Here is a 19225-nt window from a genome sequence, read left to right as displayed (position 1 = left end):
TCAGTTAGGCGCCCGCTTGACATTGTTCCCGTTACGTCAGCATCAGGAAAGCTGAGTGGCACGTCCAACCCCAAGCTTCTGCTGGGACGCGCGTTGTCTACCAACGCCACCTGCAATCTGTCGCTTGCTCGATACAGCCAAACTCAGAATTCGAGAATGTCTTCGTTGGACACTCTTTCTTGTTCTGACCGAGTTCTCATGACCCAAGAACTCGTGAAGCTCATTGTCGCGCACCATTATTATCGCCTCAGCGAAGACACTCCTTTCCAAGCCGCACGACGACAACTTCGCTCCCTAACGGCGATATCGAGGACGTTTTTTGAAGCTACTTCGGATCTACTATGGGAAGAGGTCGACACACTTCTGCCATTCCTAAAGCTGCTGCCTCAACTCGAAGCCACCGACAATTTATACGTGAGTGGCAATCGCAAATTTTGAATAGCCTAGGAACTGACAAACCCCAGATCTTAAACAGGACGGTTGTTCTAGAGGACCTTGATCGATGGAACCTCTATTCGCGTCGCACCAGGAAAATCACGTTCGATGCCTCAATTGTGACCAAGCGATTCTGCTCGCAAATCTTCACTCTGCTGGCAACACTACAAACCTCTCACGGCTTCTTGCTCTTCCCTGCCTTGAAAAAGCTCATCTTCAAAGGAGGGATGGATGACAATGATCTAGCATGTCTATTCATGCTAGCATCCAGCGAGCTGGAACACGTTCGGTTCAAAGGCGAGGAGGCCACTCTCCCGATGGAGTACCTCCCCATTTCCGTCAACCATCTCTCGACAGTCTCACCTCGCCTCAAGACGTTAGTAATCGAGGTTTCCTCCTCGAACCTTCACGATTTCCCATGGGACACTCTTAAAACGTTCCACCACCTCCAGACTCTGAACATCACTGCGCCCTTCCACCTTCGCGGCCTCACTGCAATCCCAAACTTCCGCGGCACCAGGCTTTACCTCTGCGTGTTTCCAAACTCTCAGCCTTCTCCCCGTATCGTCGTCCACTACAATGCACGAGAGCGTCCCATTACAACCTTGATGCTAGCGCCCTGGGAAGTCCTCCCAACGTACATCGGACTTTGTGGTCCGCCCTTCAACACAGAGCACCTGCATTTTGGTCCTATGGAGTCACCAACCTCGCATCGTACTGAATGGAGTGGTGTTCTCAGTTCTATCGCAGAGAAAGGAGACAACCTGGATATGATTCAAATTGGAATCGAAGGAATGCCAACTGAATTCTTCATTCCGGTCGAAGACGTGTCCTCGCTACTGGCCCTCCGAAATCTACAACGTTTTTCTGTCCAGGGCTGTGGAAATTCGTTCGCCACGCACGTCGAAGCCGACAACTACTTCCAAAGGATGCTTCAAGTGTCGCAGAAGAAGGCCAAGCCCCTTATTTCCCTAATGATATCTTCGTGGTCGGGTGCCCCGTTGACCTTGAACTCACTGGTACACATATCTGTGGATGGTCCGTCCCTGAGCAGAGTTGTACTGTCCATCGACTCTTCTCTGGATCACATCCCTCCCCCGGCTTCCTCTTCGCTGTCGACAGCTCTTGAACAAGGGCCAGTGTCTTCCCTTCAAGCCCTCGTCATCATGGACACTCGGTCCCGAAAATTTGCCCCTGACGAGTGCCGCGAATTGGCTCGTCTTCTCGACAGACTCTTCCCCGAGCTCAGCCGTATTGCCATTCAAGAACCGCCACCTTCCGATGTCGCCGAAAATGTCAAAGAGGGATGGAAGCTGGTTGAAGAGCTGAGGGAACAGTACCGACGCCTCCGAAGGTCCTCTCTTCCACCGCCGCAATCACCGTAGAACGAGGCCTCAAGGCCTCAAGACCCAGAGAGGGACTGTCCTGTATGTGATAATATTGGATCGTTAATCGATTGAAATTGTACAGTACTACTGAAATGACGATCGTCTTGCTGCGCCGAAGAGATATGAAGATTAGAGAAAGAAAAATCGACTAATGCATAATTGCTCATTGAGATCGGGTGCTCGAAAAGGGGACAACAGTAACCAGCCAAATTGACCCCGATTCACGGCTATCTGACCCAGACCCCCGGGTGACGACCAGAATTCCAGCTGGGGTGATGTTCACCTGGACCAGAGTTGAGAAGGGCCCTAAAACGCCGGAAATGTCGCTGGAGACAGAACCGACACTGGTGAGAACGCCGATCCTCGTCTCGCATCGAAGTAGTAGTGTAGTACTCACTCGGATTGCTCTTCTCCAGTGAGGAATATCTTTATCGTTGAGGTAGTCGAAGGTATCGACGGACATCATGCTCTTGGTCCATCCAGAGCGGAAGTCCCTCTCGGGATTGATGGTACTTGTGTGTGTGAAGTCTGAGCGGGCTGGGCTGGGCGGTGGGAGCATCGAGCGTTTACGGAGTCGGCGGGGCGGAGGTGGGACGATGATACTTGGCGGAGCTGATACCGGGAATGAACGCTGTTCTTCCATTACCTACATTATTGGCTGAGTAATTCGTCGATGGCTGAGGAAGGGATGAGGAGAACTTACAGGAGATAGCGGTACATCGATGAAGCTAGCCGTTGGTGACAAGTCGTAGGGAGAGACATAATATCGACGATGTTCTTTCTTTCGTTTCTGCGAAGACGAGGACGATGCGACCTGTTCCTCGGACTGAGGGGCAATCAATGAATATTTTTCTCGTCAAAAATAGAGACGGAAAGGTACGTACCTCGTCTCTTGAATCGTAGATGTCGATATCGACATCGAAGGATGGACGATTATAAAGTTCTGCGGGTATCGTTATCATGGTAAGGGAGATTTGGGGTTGCCTCGAGGAACTTGAGGGAAGCACTGCCGACGGGCGGTGTCGAAATTCGTCCTCTTTAATAAGGTATCGATAACGCCCACATCTCAGTTACCGCAGAAACACCCCGTGTCATAAGTTTCAGCCTGATTTGAAGTTTAATTAAACTATCGCGGACTAAGTCCCTCGAGGCACGACAGATAACATTTGTCGAAATGACGCACCGAGGGTACTGACTGAACGGGCGACCTCAGTAATTCCGCATCGAGGAAGCGAGAACAGTCGTTAACGCCATCTTTCAGTGGGAGTAGAGTTTGATAGTCGGCCTCGCTGCGGTGGTAAAGGACGGTCGAATGTATTGTGGTGGTCTTTGAAGGGTTGTATCAACTTCTCTCAGTAAATCTGTTGTCGTGTCGGCGAAATGTCGCCAATGATTTACTTGGGGTGTATCGGTCGTCCTTAACGACCACGTACCTATTTGCGCTTCGATACTGCTGGAGAAGAGTCATTAAGCCAGTTACATGACTATATCAGGGTTGTTTATAGCCTGTTTGAGGGAGAATTATGCTGGACCATGGAGATAAGAGTCAAGAGCATTCAGTGGAACTCGCGCAGAGATTGCCCCGAGAATGGGAGTGTTCGGAACACGGTGAGCTGATGGGTTTGATCCGTTACTTACTTAGGGGCTCCTTGGGTGCAAATCGCAAGTAAATCGACGAAATAGATTTGCCTGTTCAAACGCTCACATTCGTATCACCAAAGCCTTACTTATCTCCCATCGAGTACTTTCCACTCAAATAGAATGCATATTATTTGAGCATGGTCAATGGTAGCTTGTCGGGAATGACAAACACGTCGCTGCAGGGGCTCAGCCCGCCTCCCGCTCTTGGCATCGCGCCTCCTGAGTCTGTGTGCCTTGAAGTTCTTGCCACTTGCACTGGTACCAGCGACACCTCACGGCCACAAAGGTCATTTCCCAGCTATGTCTTCTCAAAACCTGGATTACGAATCGTCTTCTACCTTCGAAGACGACGACTTCGACGTGACCTCGGTACCCGGAACACCCCTGTCCATTGAGAACGACGCGTCCCCCGAGCCTGTGGCATCCTTGCCACCTCAGTCCCCTCAAACTGGTCCACCTCAGTCCATTCCAGATGATAAAGCTCAGAACTACCGGATTGATCAAGAATATCACTGGCCTTTCGTCCGATTCGCGGTATGTCAAGCTCTCCGGCTTGTCTTTCGACGACCGTTCATGTCGCTCACGATCTTTTACTTAGGTACAAGGGAACTTGGTTCAACTTCCAGCAGACCTATTCCTGAAGCATTCGGATACGTTTGCCGACAAGGTCGGTACCGCGCTGAAGAAAGTCTCGAAGGACTCGGAGGACAGTGGCACCCCTCCGACCATCGAACTCGACAGCGTCGACTGGGAGGATTTCAGAGACTTTCTGAAGGCTTTGGTTCCCAGGTAAGGCGCATCACATTTGCTCAAACTATGAAACAGAACCTTCACCATCGCTACTTCTCGCCAATAGATCCCCGTTCTTGGAAAGCAAGCCCTCTCTCACTCAATCGGAGTGGGTTTCGGTGCTCAAGCTGTCCACACTGTGGCTGTTCAAAGGGCTACGCAAGGTGGCCATCGCCGAATTGTCCGAGATCGACATGGATGCGGTTGAACGTGTTCGGCTGGCTAAGGCCTACGACGTCTGTGACTGGCTGCTCGGCGGATACGAGGCATTGGCGGAGAGGGAGGAGCCACTCACCGAGGAGGACGCAGGGAAGATTGGGACTGCAACTGCGTTGAAGCTGAGCGCTGTCGCACTTCGTCGACTTCGATGCAAGCTCCGCGGCGAGGACGTCAGCCCTATGAAGATCAATCAGCTTTGCGGAGACGACATTTTGGAAACGTTCTCAGATGAGATTAGCCGCGTTAAGGCGTCCGAAGAGCGCCACATGACAGACGCTGACATTCTCGAGAGGACTGAGAGGGAGAGGCGGGAAAGGGAGGAGAGGGAGGCAAGAGAGATGGCCGACATGGAGAGGATGAAAAGGGAGACCGCGGAAAGAGAGAGGCTGGAAAGAGAAAGAGTGGAACGGGAGAGGGCAGAACGGGAGAGGGTGGAAAGAGAGAGGGTGGAACGCGAGAGGGTGATACGGGAGAGAGAGGAACGAGAGAGAGTAGAAAGAGAGAGAGCGAGGAGAATTGCTGAGGAACGGGCCAGGCAGGAGCGTGAGGAGCGTGAGGAATTGGAGAGAATTAGGGAGGAAAGGCAGCGAAAGGGAAAAGGAAACGTGAAGACCCAGAGTCAAATGGGAGGCGGTGAACAACAGAGATGGATATATCAAGAACGCACTTCTCAGAATCAGCGTCCACCAGCAGCCGTATCCAATGGTTCGAACAGGAAAACCGCCGCCAGCCTGAGCCTCGATCTATGGTAGCGTATACTGGCTCTCATCCCAACCGACCTGAACCGGTCCCACTCGATCTTGTTGCGACTCGTGACTCTTCTATCCTCATTCACGCCCAGCCTGTGTGGGTGTGGTGGTACTATATGTAGCAGTGACGTCTTCCTTTGGCATAGAACCCGGAACCACACCGTAGCCTCATGAACCGTAACAGGACGATAATCTCTACCTCAAAGCACATATCTCTTTGCTAACAGTCACGAGTGTCGGAGAGGCTGTTGGGTCAGCCAGCAGGCTGTCTGATACAAAGTTGAGAATTGAATATATTGAATTCCACTTCAATTTCAACGGAACGTGATGGTGCATCACCAGCAGAGAACGCATGCGCATAAAATGCGCAGCACAAGAACATAGCACTTACCTTCAAGTTTCACCTCGACTCTCATCAACTTCGACGACTTGGACACGACAATGGCAGAAGCGATAAACTCCACGGGCGGCGCTCAGGCTACCATGCTCTCCAAACCGGTCGTCATCCCTGCGCTCAGCACCAACTATGACTCGAAGTATATTCGCGCATATCCGCCCGAATTGGAGAGATACGACATCTCCAAAGAAGACTTCCTCAGGTTCCTCGACAAACTGAGCGAGCTTGCATCCCCAAGCACACCCCTGAGCTTGCTCAGCGTCGCATGTGGTGTAGTAAGTCTGGTCCCCGAACCCCATTGCGTCCTGGTCGGCAACATCGTCAGCTGGGTTGCAGAGGACGCCGCCAACGAGGCAGCCGTCAAGAAGACAAATATCTTCCTCGAGTCTGCGAATAGGAAGCTATGGGAACCCCGCGGTCTACACGCTCGCATCGTCAAGCTCGCTACTGCTGCCCAGGTGGCCAACATGCCCATCCTCGACGGTTCGCGAAAGGACGGCAAGAAAGTCCGGGTCGACAAGAAAGCTGTCGTGCTCCCGCCCGTAGATGATTCATCTACCGAGGTGCAAAGGGAGTCGAGCAGCTACCTCGGCACGCGCAGCATCCGCAGGCTCCGGGCCTTGGAACCGTGGACCTCTCCACTCGATATCCAGCCACCGGCATCACAGGACAAGCTCGAGAAGCAGAGCGCGCTCGAGGCAAAGTTCAAGAACTGGGATCGCGAACAACAAGAGGCGAACACGCTCAAAAAGCGTCGGCAGTTCCAAGAGAAGTATGAAAAGAAGCGCCACGAGGTCACCGAGCGGTACGAGCGGCATATGCGCGATATTTCAGAGGAGGAGAGCAAGGTTTCCGCCAAGGCAGAGAAGAAGGGAAAGTCGCTGGAGGAGACTACGAAGGCAAAGTATGAGAACAGGCGCGCACACGAGCGCCAAGAGTACGAGAAGAAGATGGCTAGGATTGAACAGCAGATCCAGAACAGGGATACAGAGGAGGACAAGATGCGCAAGATCAAGATGCTCCTTATCTGCAGGATTGAGGACATCGACCGCATCAAGCCCGTCGAAGAGGACTCTGACTGGTAAAGTGTTTTGTACATATTTATACAGTTCATGGCGATGGTCCTAGGATTGTACTAGGTTTGGGTATCCAACTGTAAAGTACAAAGAGCTGTGACGATGATTCCTTCTAATATGGGCTCCACCTGTGTCAAATATAGCGTCGCAACACGAGGCTTGACACGACCCGTGACGATGCGTGGGCGCTAATTTATAAGCACACGTCCATATATAAAGCTCGTGGGGACAGAGAAGAACAGGTTGACGTTCTTGATCCCTTCCCTTATCTTCCCCTGCAGTAAGAGGATTGGATCATAGTACGGCACACTTCCATCTCTTCGATAATGATACAGCTCGGACCTGCGACCCATAGTCAGGAGTCAATGCCAACCACTTTCGGAGTCAGCCGCGACGACAATTTCGGGATGACGTCAGTGCCTGGGACGCCGCTCACGATGCCCGATACCTTTCCTTCTTTGGAAGGAACGCCTTGCCCGCCTTTTCCTACTTTGGTGCCCCCGTCGCCTCCCATCCTTTTGGATCCTTGTCAATTCGAACGCTGTAAGATCGAACCCGAATATTATTGGCCTTCTGTAACCTTCGTGGTATGACCCTCTGTTCACTCTTTGTCCAATGATCATTGAACTCACAAAACCTTACGCTTACAGACGGAAGGACACTTGGTTCGACTCCCCGTGGAATTATTTACTCAACATTCCGACGTCTTCGCCGAGGAGTATGGTCTTCCACGACCGACGTCAGACCACAGTAGCCTCGACACAGGTGATCCACGTATTGAGCTCGACGGGATCGCATGGGATGATTTCAAGAACTTCTTGAAGGCTGTCGTACCAAGGTACGTGTGTCTATTATCACTCGAACCGAAGGACAGGCACTGAGATAGAGGTTTCCCCCGTCCGATAGGTCCCCGTTCTTGGAGGCCAAGCCTACTCTTACCGAGTCGGAGTGGATCTCCGTCCTGAAACTCTCCACCCGCTGGCTATTCAATGACCTTCGAAAGATAGCAATCGACGAGCTCTCCAAAGTTCGAATGGATCCAGTTCAACGCGTCTGCCTAGCCAAGGCCTATGACGTCTACGATTGGCTGGTCTCTGGGTACGAGGAGCTGGTCGAGAGGCACGACCCTATCACCGAGGAAGAGGGACAGGAGGTCGGAATGGGCGTCGCGTTGAGGCTATGTGGGATTGCTCTTCGAAGGCTTCGGGGAAGTGGGGTAGTACCCGCCACCAGTGGTCACAGGGTTGATGTCGTGAACGGATTTGTAGAAGAGCTGGAGAGCATCAGAGGCGTTCAAGGACGGTACTTGACAAAGCAGGAGCGACTCGAGAAAGAGGAAGCAGAGCGAGCGGCGAGACAAGAGGAGGAAGCTAAGAGAGCTGAAGAGGAGGAACTAAAGCGAGAAGTGGAGGAACGTATGGCACGGGAGGCGGCACTTGAAGCTGAGAGACGAAAAGAAGTTGAAGAGGCTCAGCGGAAGGCGGAGGAAGAGGAAGCAGCGAAACGAGAAGCAGAGCGCGTTGAACGCATCCGTGAGGAAAGGCTCCGCTTACAGCGCCTGGAAGAGGAAGAAAGGAGAGTGAGGGAAGAGTTGAGTACGTTGGAGCGGCTGGACAAGGGGAAACGGAGGAGCGTGGATCTCGGGGATTGGTCGGGTTTTGGTGGGACCGGAACCTTGGCGACAGCAGGTCACCCTACTGTGGTTGTTCGTTCGGTCGGTGATGAGAATCTCGACCACAATCCGATTTCAGTGGTGGACGGTGTAGGCCCAACAGCTTCTAACGTTTTCATCCAGGATGAAATTCCTGTGGACATCCTTGCCTGCCATCCGTCTACCGACGTTCAACCGGCAGCGGATGACAGGGAGAACAAAGATGAGTTGGCTCCCGCTTTCGAAGTTAAGAAGGGTAAGAAGACCTATTTGGGGAGCTCCGAGGATGGTGAAATGACCGATGGAAAGAAGAAGAAGAAAAAGAGGAGGTCGCAGCGGTGAGTAGCTCTCGGTCGAGGTATTTTCACTTACTCATCTGGTTCATAGACGAGGATATACTATAGGAGTGTTATGTGTTATTTAGGAATAATAGTGTTATTGAGCAAAAGAGTGTTATTGGAGTAAAAGAGTGTTATTGGAGTAAAAGAGTGTTATTTCCGTCGGATGCAGAAATCTCCCCGATCAAATGGCATCACGGCCGAGTGGGCTTTGCTTCCTAATTTGGTTGCTGCCCCGCCGTCCAAGACCACGGTTGCTCTTGGCCACCACCATGGCCTATACGTTCACCCTTCCTATTCAATGGAAACAGCTCCTCTGTACATTCCATTTAACCTCGTATTCGTCGGAATATCGGGCTATGCCGGCTTTCTCAGTCACGTTGCCAACAGCGGATTTTCGAGGCTTTCTTCGCGCCCACCACCCCAATAATGGCCCCAATCAACGTATCCGCCCTCAACCTGGTTCAGATTCGCGGTTATCGAGAGTTTGTAGGTTTCTGAGACGCTTTGAATCATTTTCATCGTTGCTGACACGCCTTTCCTCAGTTCTACGAACACTGTTTGGCCCAAGCAACCCATCAACCGTATTTTTCGCTGGATGAAGCGGAGAAATGGATGCAACCAGAGGCGCTTGCTGTTTACCGTGGCCTGGGTGATGAAACAACGAGGGTAGTGGGAGAGGATACCCGGCACAAACTGGAGGATCTTTCATTTTCGAAGCTGAAGCTATTCCGCAACTTCGTGAGTTGGTTTCACTGTTGTCAGTGCAAACCTTGCTCCTAACCTGAGCCCTGTTCAGCTTGTTCCTCCTCAGTACGAAGACGACCGCTATTTTTCAATGGATAACGCAAAACACTGGTTCAAAGATCGTGTCTACGAAGCATGGCAAGACTATCTGGATGGAGCTCCGAGGGAGGCCATGGTGGATCACACTCAAGGTACGAAATTATTCGTGTGTGTCAGCGGGGTTGTTAGCTGAAAAATGGTCTATAGACATTAATTTTGGCCGTTTTCGCGGGCGATCTAGGAGCAGGTCACTGCGTTCTGGCCATAGCTCGTCAAATCCCCCGTCTTTGCGCTCTCGTTCGTCATCGCTTGGCAGTCTCTATGCAAGCGACTTCCCAATCCCGCCATCGCCATCTATGTCACGAGCATCTTCCCAGGCAGCGTCGGACTGCAGCTGCGAGGTTATTGAGCTCACGGATGATGAAGACGACGTGGTCGTGCCAAATACGAGCTCTGGAACAGGCTCGAGGTGAGTCCTCTTGCCGTACTGTTCATCCCGCAGGTTGCTGACCATGGCTTCGGTCTCTAAGTCGCCGAAAAAAGACCTCTGAGCCGTCGCAGCCTAAGGCGTACCGCTACAACGCCCAAAAACGACCAGTCAAGGTCAAGAGTGAGCCTCAAGACTCTAACGACCTCTTTGAGCCAATTATCGTCTTGTCTGACAGCGAAGACTCGGAAGCACCACCGAAGAAGATCCGGCTCACCAACAAGGTCTCTATTTCCGGGGTCAAGACTCTCAAGAAACCGCCTTCGACCTGGACCGTTCCTCAAGACAACAGTGCCTATCTTCTCGACCTGGAAGACGTCACAATACCATCCAAGGCGAAGGGAGATGGCCCAATGTCTATAGATGCGTACATTCGGTCTGAGGTACGTGGTTTACCCCATCTTCGGTGCTGTACTAACTCAGAATGCCTTCGCAGGATCAAGATTCTTGGGGAGGGTCTTCTGGTCACACCAAAGGCGACGTGGACCTTCCTGGCAATGTTTTCGGTGTCGGCGAAGAGAAGGTTCGGTGCCGAAGGGTGGCCTTAAGCTGCAACGGAGTGACTGTCTGCGAACATTTCAACAAGACAGTACTCGAAGATTGTAAGCGCTACATTCCGGACAAGGCCGAGATGCAGTCTCTCTGGCACCAGGAACTCGAGGCCAATGACCGAGAGATTAACTCGGTGGATGCCATCCTTGCAAGGTCAGTGCCAACGTTCTTCATTTTAGATGGCTGTCTTACGCCCCACCTGCTATATATCTAGGTTTTATACACTCATTGTGACGGCCAAATGTCCTAAAGAAGGATGTAATGGCAAAGCAACACTTCGCAAGCCACTTGATCCGGTAAGAACATTGTATCGTTTGTTCTCAGCAGTGGATTAATGAATGATGTAGTCTTCTTACCGCGGCCCTGCTCGAAATAGAAAGAAGCACTTCGTCGGTTGCGATGCCTGGAACGACTCTGATGGAAAGGGTGGGCGGGATCATCTGTACTTTGCGATTCCTCCCCCGGTTGATGAGGCCACCTTGGAGCATCTTTTGAAGACTGGTGGTGTTTTTCCTGAATCCTCGAAGGTGAAGGGTGTGCACGATGGATGTGCGCTCGTTATCCATCCTAGCACTAAGCGTAAAACTTGTCGTAAGCCACTCTAAATAATCCCCAATTTCTCTTGTTGAATGTCCGAATTTCGTTAGCCTATACCCATATCACCGAAGGAGAGACTGGCCAACAGACGGCGCCTGCGGATCTAGTCAAGCGCGGGTGCCCAACCACCATGACGATCTATGTTCCTGTCTCTATGGAAATCCAGAAAGCGTTAGTACTCATCCGGAATCCTCATAACCACCCAATGCATCCCGCCTCGAAGATGAACAACGAGCAAAAGGATGTACTTTTGAATGTGATGCGTGCTGCAGGCGCAGCAGGGCTGACTGTTCAAGGGCTGCGAAATGGTGAGCCCATGTCTCCTATCCCACTTTGACGAGCGGCGGATAACGGACATTCTTTGTAGCACCAACAACCTCTGCCTTGCTGGAAGGGAAGAGCCTTGAGTCTCACTCGAGTGCACTTGCAGACAATCGCAAATTACGGCGTGCTGTTCATGCGTTCAAGTTGGATGAACACCCCGAAGGATTTGACTGGATTGGTACGCGTTATTTCGTGCGACGACTAGTAGTAACTGACCAGTTTATATTAGGAGTGCAGAAGGAGATGGAAAAGCAGACTAGGCTCCCGATCGAGCAACGGTACATCCACGCAACGATAAATACGGGTGACTGTCGCACTGTGGTTACGATGCTTCCTAAGCTGGCTGAGCATATCCACAAAGTGAACGCACTAGCCATTGACTTTTCATTCAAGCGTGTTCATGGGGTGTTTAACGAGTGGGAGATAGCGGGCTTCTTACCACAGCTCAACCAACGTGAGTTCCTAATTATAACCTCGTCATTCGATGCGATCTGACCGTTCCTTTTGAAGGTGTTGCCTTCGCAAGCTTCTATTGCGACCACGCCACTACAGAGGCCTTTGAAACGCTTTTTGGGGCGTTCTTCAAGCTTATTCCCAAGCTCACCAACCGGCCATTACGCTTTGTCGCTTTCAGCCCAGAGGACGAAGAAGCTCGACTGAAAGCTATCCTCCTCGATGGAGAGGTGGCGCAGGCATACGGGCTTGGAAAGTGCCTGGTAGACTATGTCAATACCTTCGTAAAACCCAAGCCTGCGCCGCTCCCAGATGACCCTATTGAGCTCATGCTTCACGTCACCAAACTGTGCTATGTTCACTTCGAGAGGTATGTCAATGTCAATACACATTCCAGTCAAATCACTTTTTCAAAATTGACCAATGCATTAGGAATATCGATGGATTGAAGGAAGAGCTTTCTCCTGAGGAGATTTCGCGATTGAAGGGCTTCCGAGCGCTGGCTTCTGACGAAGAGATTGCAGACTTTCACGAGTTCTGCCGAGGTCTTACTTCTCCAAAAGCAGCTGGTACGTCGTGCTATACTTCGACTGAATCCCAACGACTGAACTCTGAGGGTGTATAGCCTGGTACAAACACAAACTAACGTACCCATGGATCTTCAAGACTGTTAACCCTTTCCTTTCGTCAATGGACACCGACCATTTTGTCGTCACTCCAAACGACACAAATCTTGTGGAAGGTGCTCATTCCGAGCGAAATGCCTTCACCGGCATCAAACTGTCTCTCGTAGATGCGATCCAACGGTATGGTCCATCTACCTGCACTGGCTCAGTATAACAATGTCTGATTATTCTCTCTAGGGCTTACGAGTACGACTGCAAGGTGGCGGACGAGATCGATAACACCCTTCGCAATGGTGTCAGTCGAAATCGATGGAACCAAGCCATCATTCGCGAAAGCCGAGGCTTTTCACGACAACGCACCCAGTACAAGCGCATTACAGAACGCGAAACTGGGATTGCGGACTACAAGGACCTTGAGGCCTTACTGGATCGCCTGAAGAAGGAGAAGGGGGACTCTCAAGCCCGTGAGGTGCGATTGAAGGAGGAGGCTAGTCGTTTGCGAAAGGAGTTCAAGCTCAGCAAAGACAAGAAGATCAGCGAAGAGATTGCCTCATACGACACCGACCGAGCCAAGGAACAGGGAGTCCAGCGCGAGCTTCGAGTCGAGATCCAGGACGTCATTAATCGACTGAAGGAGCTGAAGAAGACCGCACTGTTTGGTGTACGCATGGCGAAGAAATCGGGGAATCACTCGACTACATCAGATGCCGGCAACCCTCACCCAACGACGGAGGACCAGGGAAGCCGCGACTCACAACCACCTGAGCTGGGATCGAGGATAGAGGTGGCTGAGGAAGAACTAACAGGGCAGCTAGATTTCGAACCATCCCCAGCCTTGGTCGAGCCCGACGGAGGTCTGGTCGACATCTCACAGGTCGAATCATTCGCAGCTGAGGCCCATGCTCCACGTGTCGAGTTCCCGGAACTGTCGTGAACAGCTGGTATGGCCCCTATTTTCATTTTCATCTTATCTTATCTGTATCCGCATCTTATCTTATCTGTATCCGCATCTTATCTTTCCTGTTACCCCCTATCTCTTATTTTTATTCTCGTCTATGGACTCTTTCTCTCATGGAACACTGCCCCGTTTTGCCCTTTACCCTGCTTCTATTGTTCTTATTGTTACGCACTGCCTTGTATTGCCTTTCGACTCATTCTGACGTCTTTTTACTTCATTATTGTTTCATTCTTGTTCTTCGCGCAGCCTCGCGCAGCCTTGTGACTATCTTTTATTGTTCTTCTGTCTTTCACCATTTGCTCGTCATCTCGACTCATCGTGGCTATGTAACTGGTAGAATAGGTATATAAGCTAGGTAGTTCGCTCTGTATTTCCTTAGCTTGACCTCTTCGTCAATTCCTCGCTCTAGTCTTCACTCCAAACCGTCGCTCATCGCTCTAAGCTCTTTTCGTCGCTTTCACCGCTCCTCGTCTCTGGTCTTAGTTTTGGTTTAGTGTTCGCTCTTCGCGACATTAGGTCAAGCTCTCCCTGCGCACCGGCAACGCCGATCGTTGTCCCTGCGACCCCGCCGCACTCCTGGTCTTCTGGTTGACCTGCCGATCAGGTCCCACTCTGGCAACCCTGGTTCACCGCTACAGCCAAGATTCTGCCGTGCGAGTTTAAACCGCACTTTGTCCTAGTCTGGTCCGGCAAGCACGCCGACGGGTACATCACCAACACCCACCTGAAGTGTCTGCAACAACCCTGCCCGAAACGGTATAACCCGCTCCGCCCTATCGACTACGAATACCTAGCCAAGAATCTCCCGGATTACGCCTCCTTTGTTGAAGCCTCCGAAGACAACTACGAAGCAGTCCTCTATTCCGAACATCCACCGCCGCCGCCTGCTACGCCCCCACCGTCCGAAGCTCCAGATACCGAAGAATCCCCAGCGGCTTTCCACTCCGCCGAATCATCTCCTGTCCCAGTAACAGCAACCACCAGCACCGCACCGAAAACCTTTCGCCCACCGTCAACATCGTCTGAAGAAGACGACGAGGAAGAGGACGACAACAACGAAGAAGAGGAATCCGAAGAAGAAGATTCTGAAACACCCGTCCCCTTTCACGTTACCTACGCCGCGTTAGCAGAAGCCCCCCCCGCAGTAACAAGCCTTCGCCGCTCCGGACACTCTACCCCCACTACAACCCTTACTCTCACTCCTCGCCGCGCCCTCACACCACTTCCCATCCCCAGGGAGTTGGAGGACACGTCTGTTGCCCAACGCTCAGATAACGAACCTCCCACTTCCACTTTATCACCATCCTTATTATCTCCACCCACCTCTCTGCCACTCGTCCAACAAGACCCCGTTACCGAACCCACAAAGCCTATCCCCGAATTCAGTATGTCCGACCCCACTCTTCTCAAGTTGCTTGCCGAGCAACAAGAGACTACCAGGCGCATCCAGCAATCCCTGGATAAGCTCACGGCCGCCAAGACCGCTTCCACCAGAAGCCCTGTCAAAGCGCCTGAGCCCTTCAAGGGTGACTCTGGTGACACCCAACGTTTCCTCCGCTACTTCACCAACTGGGCCTCCGCCGATTCCGAACTCAAAGGCGATGACAAGAAGTGGATCTCAGCCGCCCTCTCATACCTTCAAGGTGCTGCCGCTTCCTGGGCCGTCCAATACCTGGATCAGATTGCCGCCCACGAGGCTGCTGCCGACACTGCTCAGAAGGCTGCCCACCCCTGGCCTTTCAATGGTGATTGGTCTGCTTTCGTGGTTGCCTTCAAGAAGCGCTTCCAACCTGCCGACCAGGAGAAGGCAGCTGAAGCTCAACTCGAGGCCCTTACCCAGGGTAAACAGTCTGCTTCCCAGTTCGCAGCCAAGTTTATGGAGATCTTTCCCCGCACCGGTCTATCCCAGAAGGACGGTATGGCCCGCTTCCGCCGTAAGCTCAGCACCAATGATCGCCTCATGTTGGATCTTATCGCCATCACCAAACCGGACGATGCCAAGCCCAAGACCCTCCAAGACTACTGCGACATTGTCAATCAGAACGATTTCACGTTCCACGGAAGCAGCACCTCTTTCTTGACCCCGACCACCTCGTCTCGCTCTACCCCGGCCCGTGACCCCTACGCTATGGACATTGACGCAACCCGCGTTGGACCCAGTGGCCGTTCCCGCGAGGACTTCCTCCAAGCGATGCGTGGACGATGCTTTGGTTGCGGATCCTCCGCCCACATCAAGAAGGACGGCAATCACGGCTCGCTTCGTTGCAACCACTGCCAACGCCTTGGCCACTCCGCTAACGTCTGCCAAGACAAGTTCATGGGCTACCCACCCGGTCGAGGACTCACCCAACGTCGTCGTGTTGCTGCCACCCAGGAAGCTCCCTTTTCTCTCTTCAACGATTCGTCCACTGCCAGCCGTCGCATTCCGAACATCACGTCCGCCCCCGCTGATACGCCGATTTTGCGGCTAGACCTCAAACTGAGCTCAAACGGCTCTATTAGACTCGTCACAAGTGTCTACGTCTAGCCTACAACTAAGGAGTCTTCATTGATGAACCCCAGACCAAAAGCGCAGCGAACCCTTTGTGAGTAGCCTAAGGCGCAGGCCCTTACCAAAAACGCTAGTAGAGACTCTAGTCGAAGGTACCGCAGGAAGCCTAGCCCTAAGTCTAAGACTCGTGCGCGACGTCTAAGTCTTATGGTTTGTTCGACCTTTCGGGTCTGAACCTAGATCTTGAACCGAGGCGAACTCTACCCACCTGCGACTTGAATATGAGGACTTAGCTGTACCAGCAGAGCTCATAGGGCAAAAGCCTAACCAACTATAACCCTAGACGTGACGACTCGACGAACCTAGTCGAGGCATCGAGTCTAACGGATCACCAAGTCTAAGAGTCTAGACTGGTTCCTCCGATTCGGACGACCTAGCGGAAGCAAATGTCATTGGAGTTGATGGACCAACCGGAAGGACCCCCGACGCCGACACACGGCATTGGAGCGGGACGACCAAAGAGAGAGAGAGCCAAGTCTAAGGTGGAGCGCACCACGTCTACGATGAGACCTCGGCCGATCAGTAACGGACCTCGGGACTGTCTAGACGCGGACGGCTCTCCGCCGAAGGAGTCATAACTAAGCTCCGGTGGAGCAATGTCGATCAAAGTCTGACCCACCAGGTGGCGAAGTGGAGTTCCCCCTTATGGAATCGGAACTGGGTCATGGCCGCGTCGATCACGGCAAGGCGCCCGGCCACAAGCCGTCCTCGGCTGCCCTAATAAGGCAAGCCTAAGCAAAAGTAACCGCGCGTCTACGAGCGCCTAATACTCGAACCGTTCCATTTCTATCCTATCTATCGAAGCTCGTGTTTCTTCTGTTCTATTTCTGTCTCTCTTAGTCTGCCTGTCTTACCTAGTCTTCCTAGTTTTTCCGTCTTTGTTTGTCTACAGCCTTAGTACACCAAACACTCTCCTCATGTATAAAAGCTAGCTAGTTCTCGCTCGAATTCTACAGATTATCGCTGGCAGCTTTTCTCCAGGATAAGACTCCGTGAAGTCCGGCGCGACTCAGCACGTTAGAAGGTTTGTCGACTCGGCGTAGATCGACTTTTGGGTTATTCTTTGGCCACTTCGACTCGGTGTAGATCGATTTGGTAACAGTCGTCCCGGCGTGTTCGACTTTGGTTTTCTGTGAGCACCGGCGTGTGTCTCCTTGATCTCTTTTGTGTATTTTCTCGACTACTCAGTAGCGAGGAGGTGGTGGTACCCTAGTCTAGCTAGTGGTCTGCCTCTGCACGACTTATCACTTCGCGCCTTGAGCCTACAAGCTCTTGTTTTACCTTTTACCTTCTCACCTACTGTCCGCCCACTCCCGTGCACCCCCCTTCGAACCTTTGCATTGTTAAGGGTTTGTTTGGTTCTAGTGCCTTCCTACATACCGTCGTTCCTTTGGGTGAAGTCTAACTTCATTTGGCCTTAGACGTAGTCTTTGGTGGGGTGTAGAGGATTAGCCTTTTCATTACTTTTTACTTCTTTACCTTCACCTGCCGGTTCGGTTGGTGTGTGTGTGGTTTTAGAGCCTCCCACCCCTGACCGCGCATCATCTGGAGCCCACCGCGAGGGGGTTGCTTCAGTTTACAAAAGAGGAGTGTAGTCGATTGCTAGCCTAGCTGGTATTCGCACAAGTCGAGGAGAAGTCGTCACCTGTCTAACAAGAGACGTACACGAGACGATTGGTTGTCTTCCTTTGGAAACAACAAAGCGTAGTTTTGGATACCACGGCGTCGAGGTCATCTCAGCCCCGTAAAACCAAGGCGAGCCAGAGAGCAGGAGTTGTGCCAGGACTTGAGTCTGAACGAGCGCTACGCAAAGCACTCCAAGGACTTCAAGAAATCGGTGCTAGACGCGACGGATCTCTTTCCGAAGAGGATCCACCTTTCGAGACTCCTAACGCCTCGATTGACGAAGACTCGTTTCCACAAGGACTGTCTTTACCAAAGACTCCCCCACGAAACACGTCTACTACAACCTCAGTGCCATCCGCACCAAAGTCGACGAGGATTTCACAATCCATTCGACCTCTTAAACCTATTCGAACTCACCCTTCGATTACCCCAACCCCCGCACGAGTAGAAATGCCAGACGTAGAGAATCTCAACCCTAAGGAGGTTTCTCCTGGGGATGAGGCGATCCCTCATAAAGACATGCCTTCAATTACGAAAAAGGATCGACCTACCTTATCCCAAGACGATGCTATGGACGTCGTGAGGTATCTCGAGCTTTTGGAGCAGTTGTTCAAGGGCATTGTCAAAACCGATCGAGCCAAGAAAATCTATGCGACTCGTTATATAGACGACCCTATTCTGAAAAGACAATGGGAAGCTATACCAGAGTATGCGACTAGTACTTGGAACGATTTCAAAAGAGCAGTACTCAGGTACTATCCGGAAGGAGAAGGCCTAAGCCGCGGAAGTCGACCTAGACTTATGGATGTCTTTAAACGCCATCGCGAGATATCCCAAGTAAATGTCGGACGAATGGCTAGACTCGCCTTAGCTATCCGACCCGAGGCAGAAGGACTGGAAGCGTTGCAGAAAGAGACAGGACATGTTCTGGTCACCAACCGAGAGATAGTCTCCAACATCCTAGGATGCTTAAGTCCAAACTTCCGAGACGCCTTACGGTTCAGACTCACTCTAGAAGAGTCTAAACCTGCTACAGAGGCAGCCGGTACGACTAGCAAACGGGATTGGTATGGGGAAACGCTCGAAGATAGGGTACCTTGGGGACGTGTCTTAGAAATTGCACAAGACTTGACCAGGCAAACTGGAGCTCACAACGCCTACGGCGGATTTTCTTCTTCAGAGGATAGAGACTATGATCGAAACCTCTATCGAAATCCACCGGCAGCCTCTACTCCAGCGGCAGCTGTGAAGTCGGAACCCACAGACAGTGATTTCCGTTCGTTTTGCAAAAGCCCATGATCAAAGAACAACAGCAGTTCGTCTTAGAGCAACAACGAGTGAATGCGAAGTTTGTAGAATCTCTTCGCGAAACAAAGGAGCAGTTTATGGCTGAAAGCCGTAAAAACGCAGAAGCGACCGAGGCTTTAGCGGGCAAGCTAGACATAGTAATCTCCAATCCGCATAACTTAAACTCGGTTAGAGAAACACAGTATAGGGACGGCGCGTCGAGGATGCGATCTAACCAGGGGTCCAGAGACTCTGGGAAGGGAACATTCCGACCAGCAGTGCTTCTATTTGCAAT

At 51.9% G+C, this 19225-nt stretch overlaps 6 protein-coding genes across 6 annotated transcripts; 5 read left to right on the top strand and 1 right to left on the bottom strand.

The window, feature by feature from the left end:
- Positions 1 to 198: 198 nt before the first annotated feature.
- On the top strand, positions 199 to 1820 carry CC1G_09486 (hypothetical protein; the record flags this gene model as incomplete). Its single annotated transcript, XM_001840550.2, has 2 exons — positions 199 to 414; positions 465 to 1820. The coding sequence occupies 2 exons, from the start codon at positions 199 to 201 to the stop codon at positions 1818 to 1820; spliced, it is 1572 nt and encodes a 523-aa protein (XP_001840602.2).
- Positions 1821 to 1986: 166 nt separating this feature from the next.
- On the bottom strand, positions 1987 to 2785 carry CC1G_09487 (hypothetical protein; the record flags this gene model as incomplete). Its single annotated transcript, XM_001840551.2, has 4 exons — positions 1987 to 2106; positions 2221 to 2469; positions 2527 to 2649; positions 2708 to 2785. 4 exons carry the CDS (start codon positions 2783 to 2785, stop codon positions 1987 to 1989), a joined length of 570 nt encoding a protein of 189 aa, XP_001840603.2.
- Positions 2786 to 3764: 979 nt separating this feature from the next.
- Positions 3765 to 5224, top strand: CC1G_09488 (hypothetical protein; the record flags this gene model as incomplete). The annotated part of the gene is made up of 3 exons (XM_001840552.1): positions 3765 to 3998; positions 4063 to 4253; positions 4321 to 5224. 3 exons carry the CDS (start codon positions 3765 to 3767, stop codon positions 5222 to 5224), a joined length of 1329 nt encoding a protein of 442 aa, XP_001840604.1.
- A 438-nt stretch (positions 5225 to 5662) lies between these two features.
- CC1G_09489 (hypothetical protein) lies at positions 5663 to 6703 on the top strand (the record flags this gene model as incomplete). The annotated part of the gene is made up of 1 exon (XM_001840553.1): positions 5663 to 6703. The coding sequence occupies one exon, from the start codon at positions 5663 to 5665 to the stop codon at positions 6701 to 6703; it is 1041 nt and encodes a 346-aa protein (XP_001840605.1).
- A 265-nt stretch (positions 6704 to 6968) lies between these two features.
- Positions 6969 to 8840, top strand: CC1G_09490 (hypothetical protein). Its single transcript, XM_001840554.2, has 5 exons — positions 6969 to 7281; positions 7345 to 7532; positions 7601 to 8683; positions 8733 to 8777; positions 8833 to 8840. The coding sequence occupies exons 1-4, from the start codon at positions 7021 to 7023 to the stop codon at positions 8767 to 8769; spliced, it is 1569 nt and encodes a 522-aa protein (XP_001840606.2). The 5' UTR covers positions 6969 to 7020; the 3' UTR covers positions 8770 to 8777; positions 8833 to 8840.
- A 9253-nt stretch (positions 8841 to 18093) lies between these two features.
- Positions 18094 to 18942, top strand: CC1G_15608 (hypothetical protein; the record flags this gene model as incomplete). Its single annotated transcript, XM_002911020.1, has 1 exon — positions 18094 to 18942. One exon carries the CDS (start codon positions 18094 to 18096, stop codon positions 18940 to 18942), a length of 849 nt encoding a protein of 282 aa, XP_002911066.1.
- Positions 18943 to 19225: the final 283 nt, after the last annotated feature.

This window comes from Coprinopsis cinerea, assembly GCF_000182895.1.
Source record: "Coprinopsis cinerea okayama7#130 chromosome 6 map unlocalized cont3.6, whole genome shotgun sequence".
NCBI classification, from domain to species: Eukaryota; Fungi; Basidiomycota; class Agaricomycetes; order Agaricales; family Psathyrellaceae; genus Coprinopsis; species Coprinopsis cinerea.
The sequence above is the reverse complement of the archived record's forward strand: the minus strand, read 5'-3'. Positions and strand labels throughout refer to the sequence as shown.

What these genes read in the sequence shown, in the direction of transcription:
- CC1G_09490 (XM_001840554.2), top strand. Translation starts at nt 7,021, where the DNA reads ATGATACAGCTCGGACCTGCGACCCATAGTCAGGAGTCAATGCCAACC. An exon ending in GGCCTTCTGTAACCTTCGTG is followed by an intron (nt 7,282 to 7,344) that starts GTATGACCCTCT and finishes TTACGCTTACAG; the next exon opens with ACGGAAGGACACTTGGTTCG. An exon ending in AAAAAGAGGAGGTCGCAGCG is followed by an intron (nt 8,684 to 8,732) that starts GTGAGTAGCTCT and finishes TCTGGTTCATAG; the next exon opens with ACGAGGATATACTATAGGAG.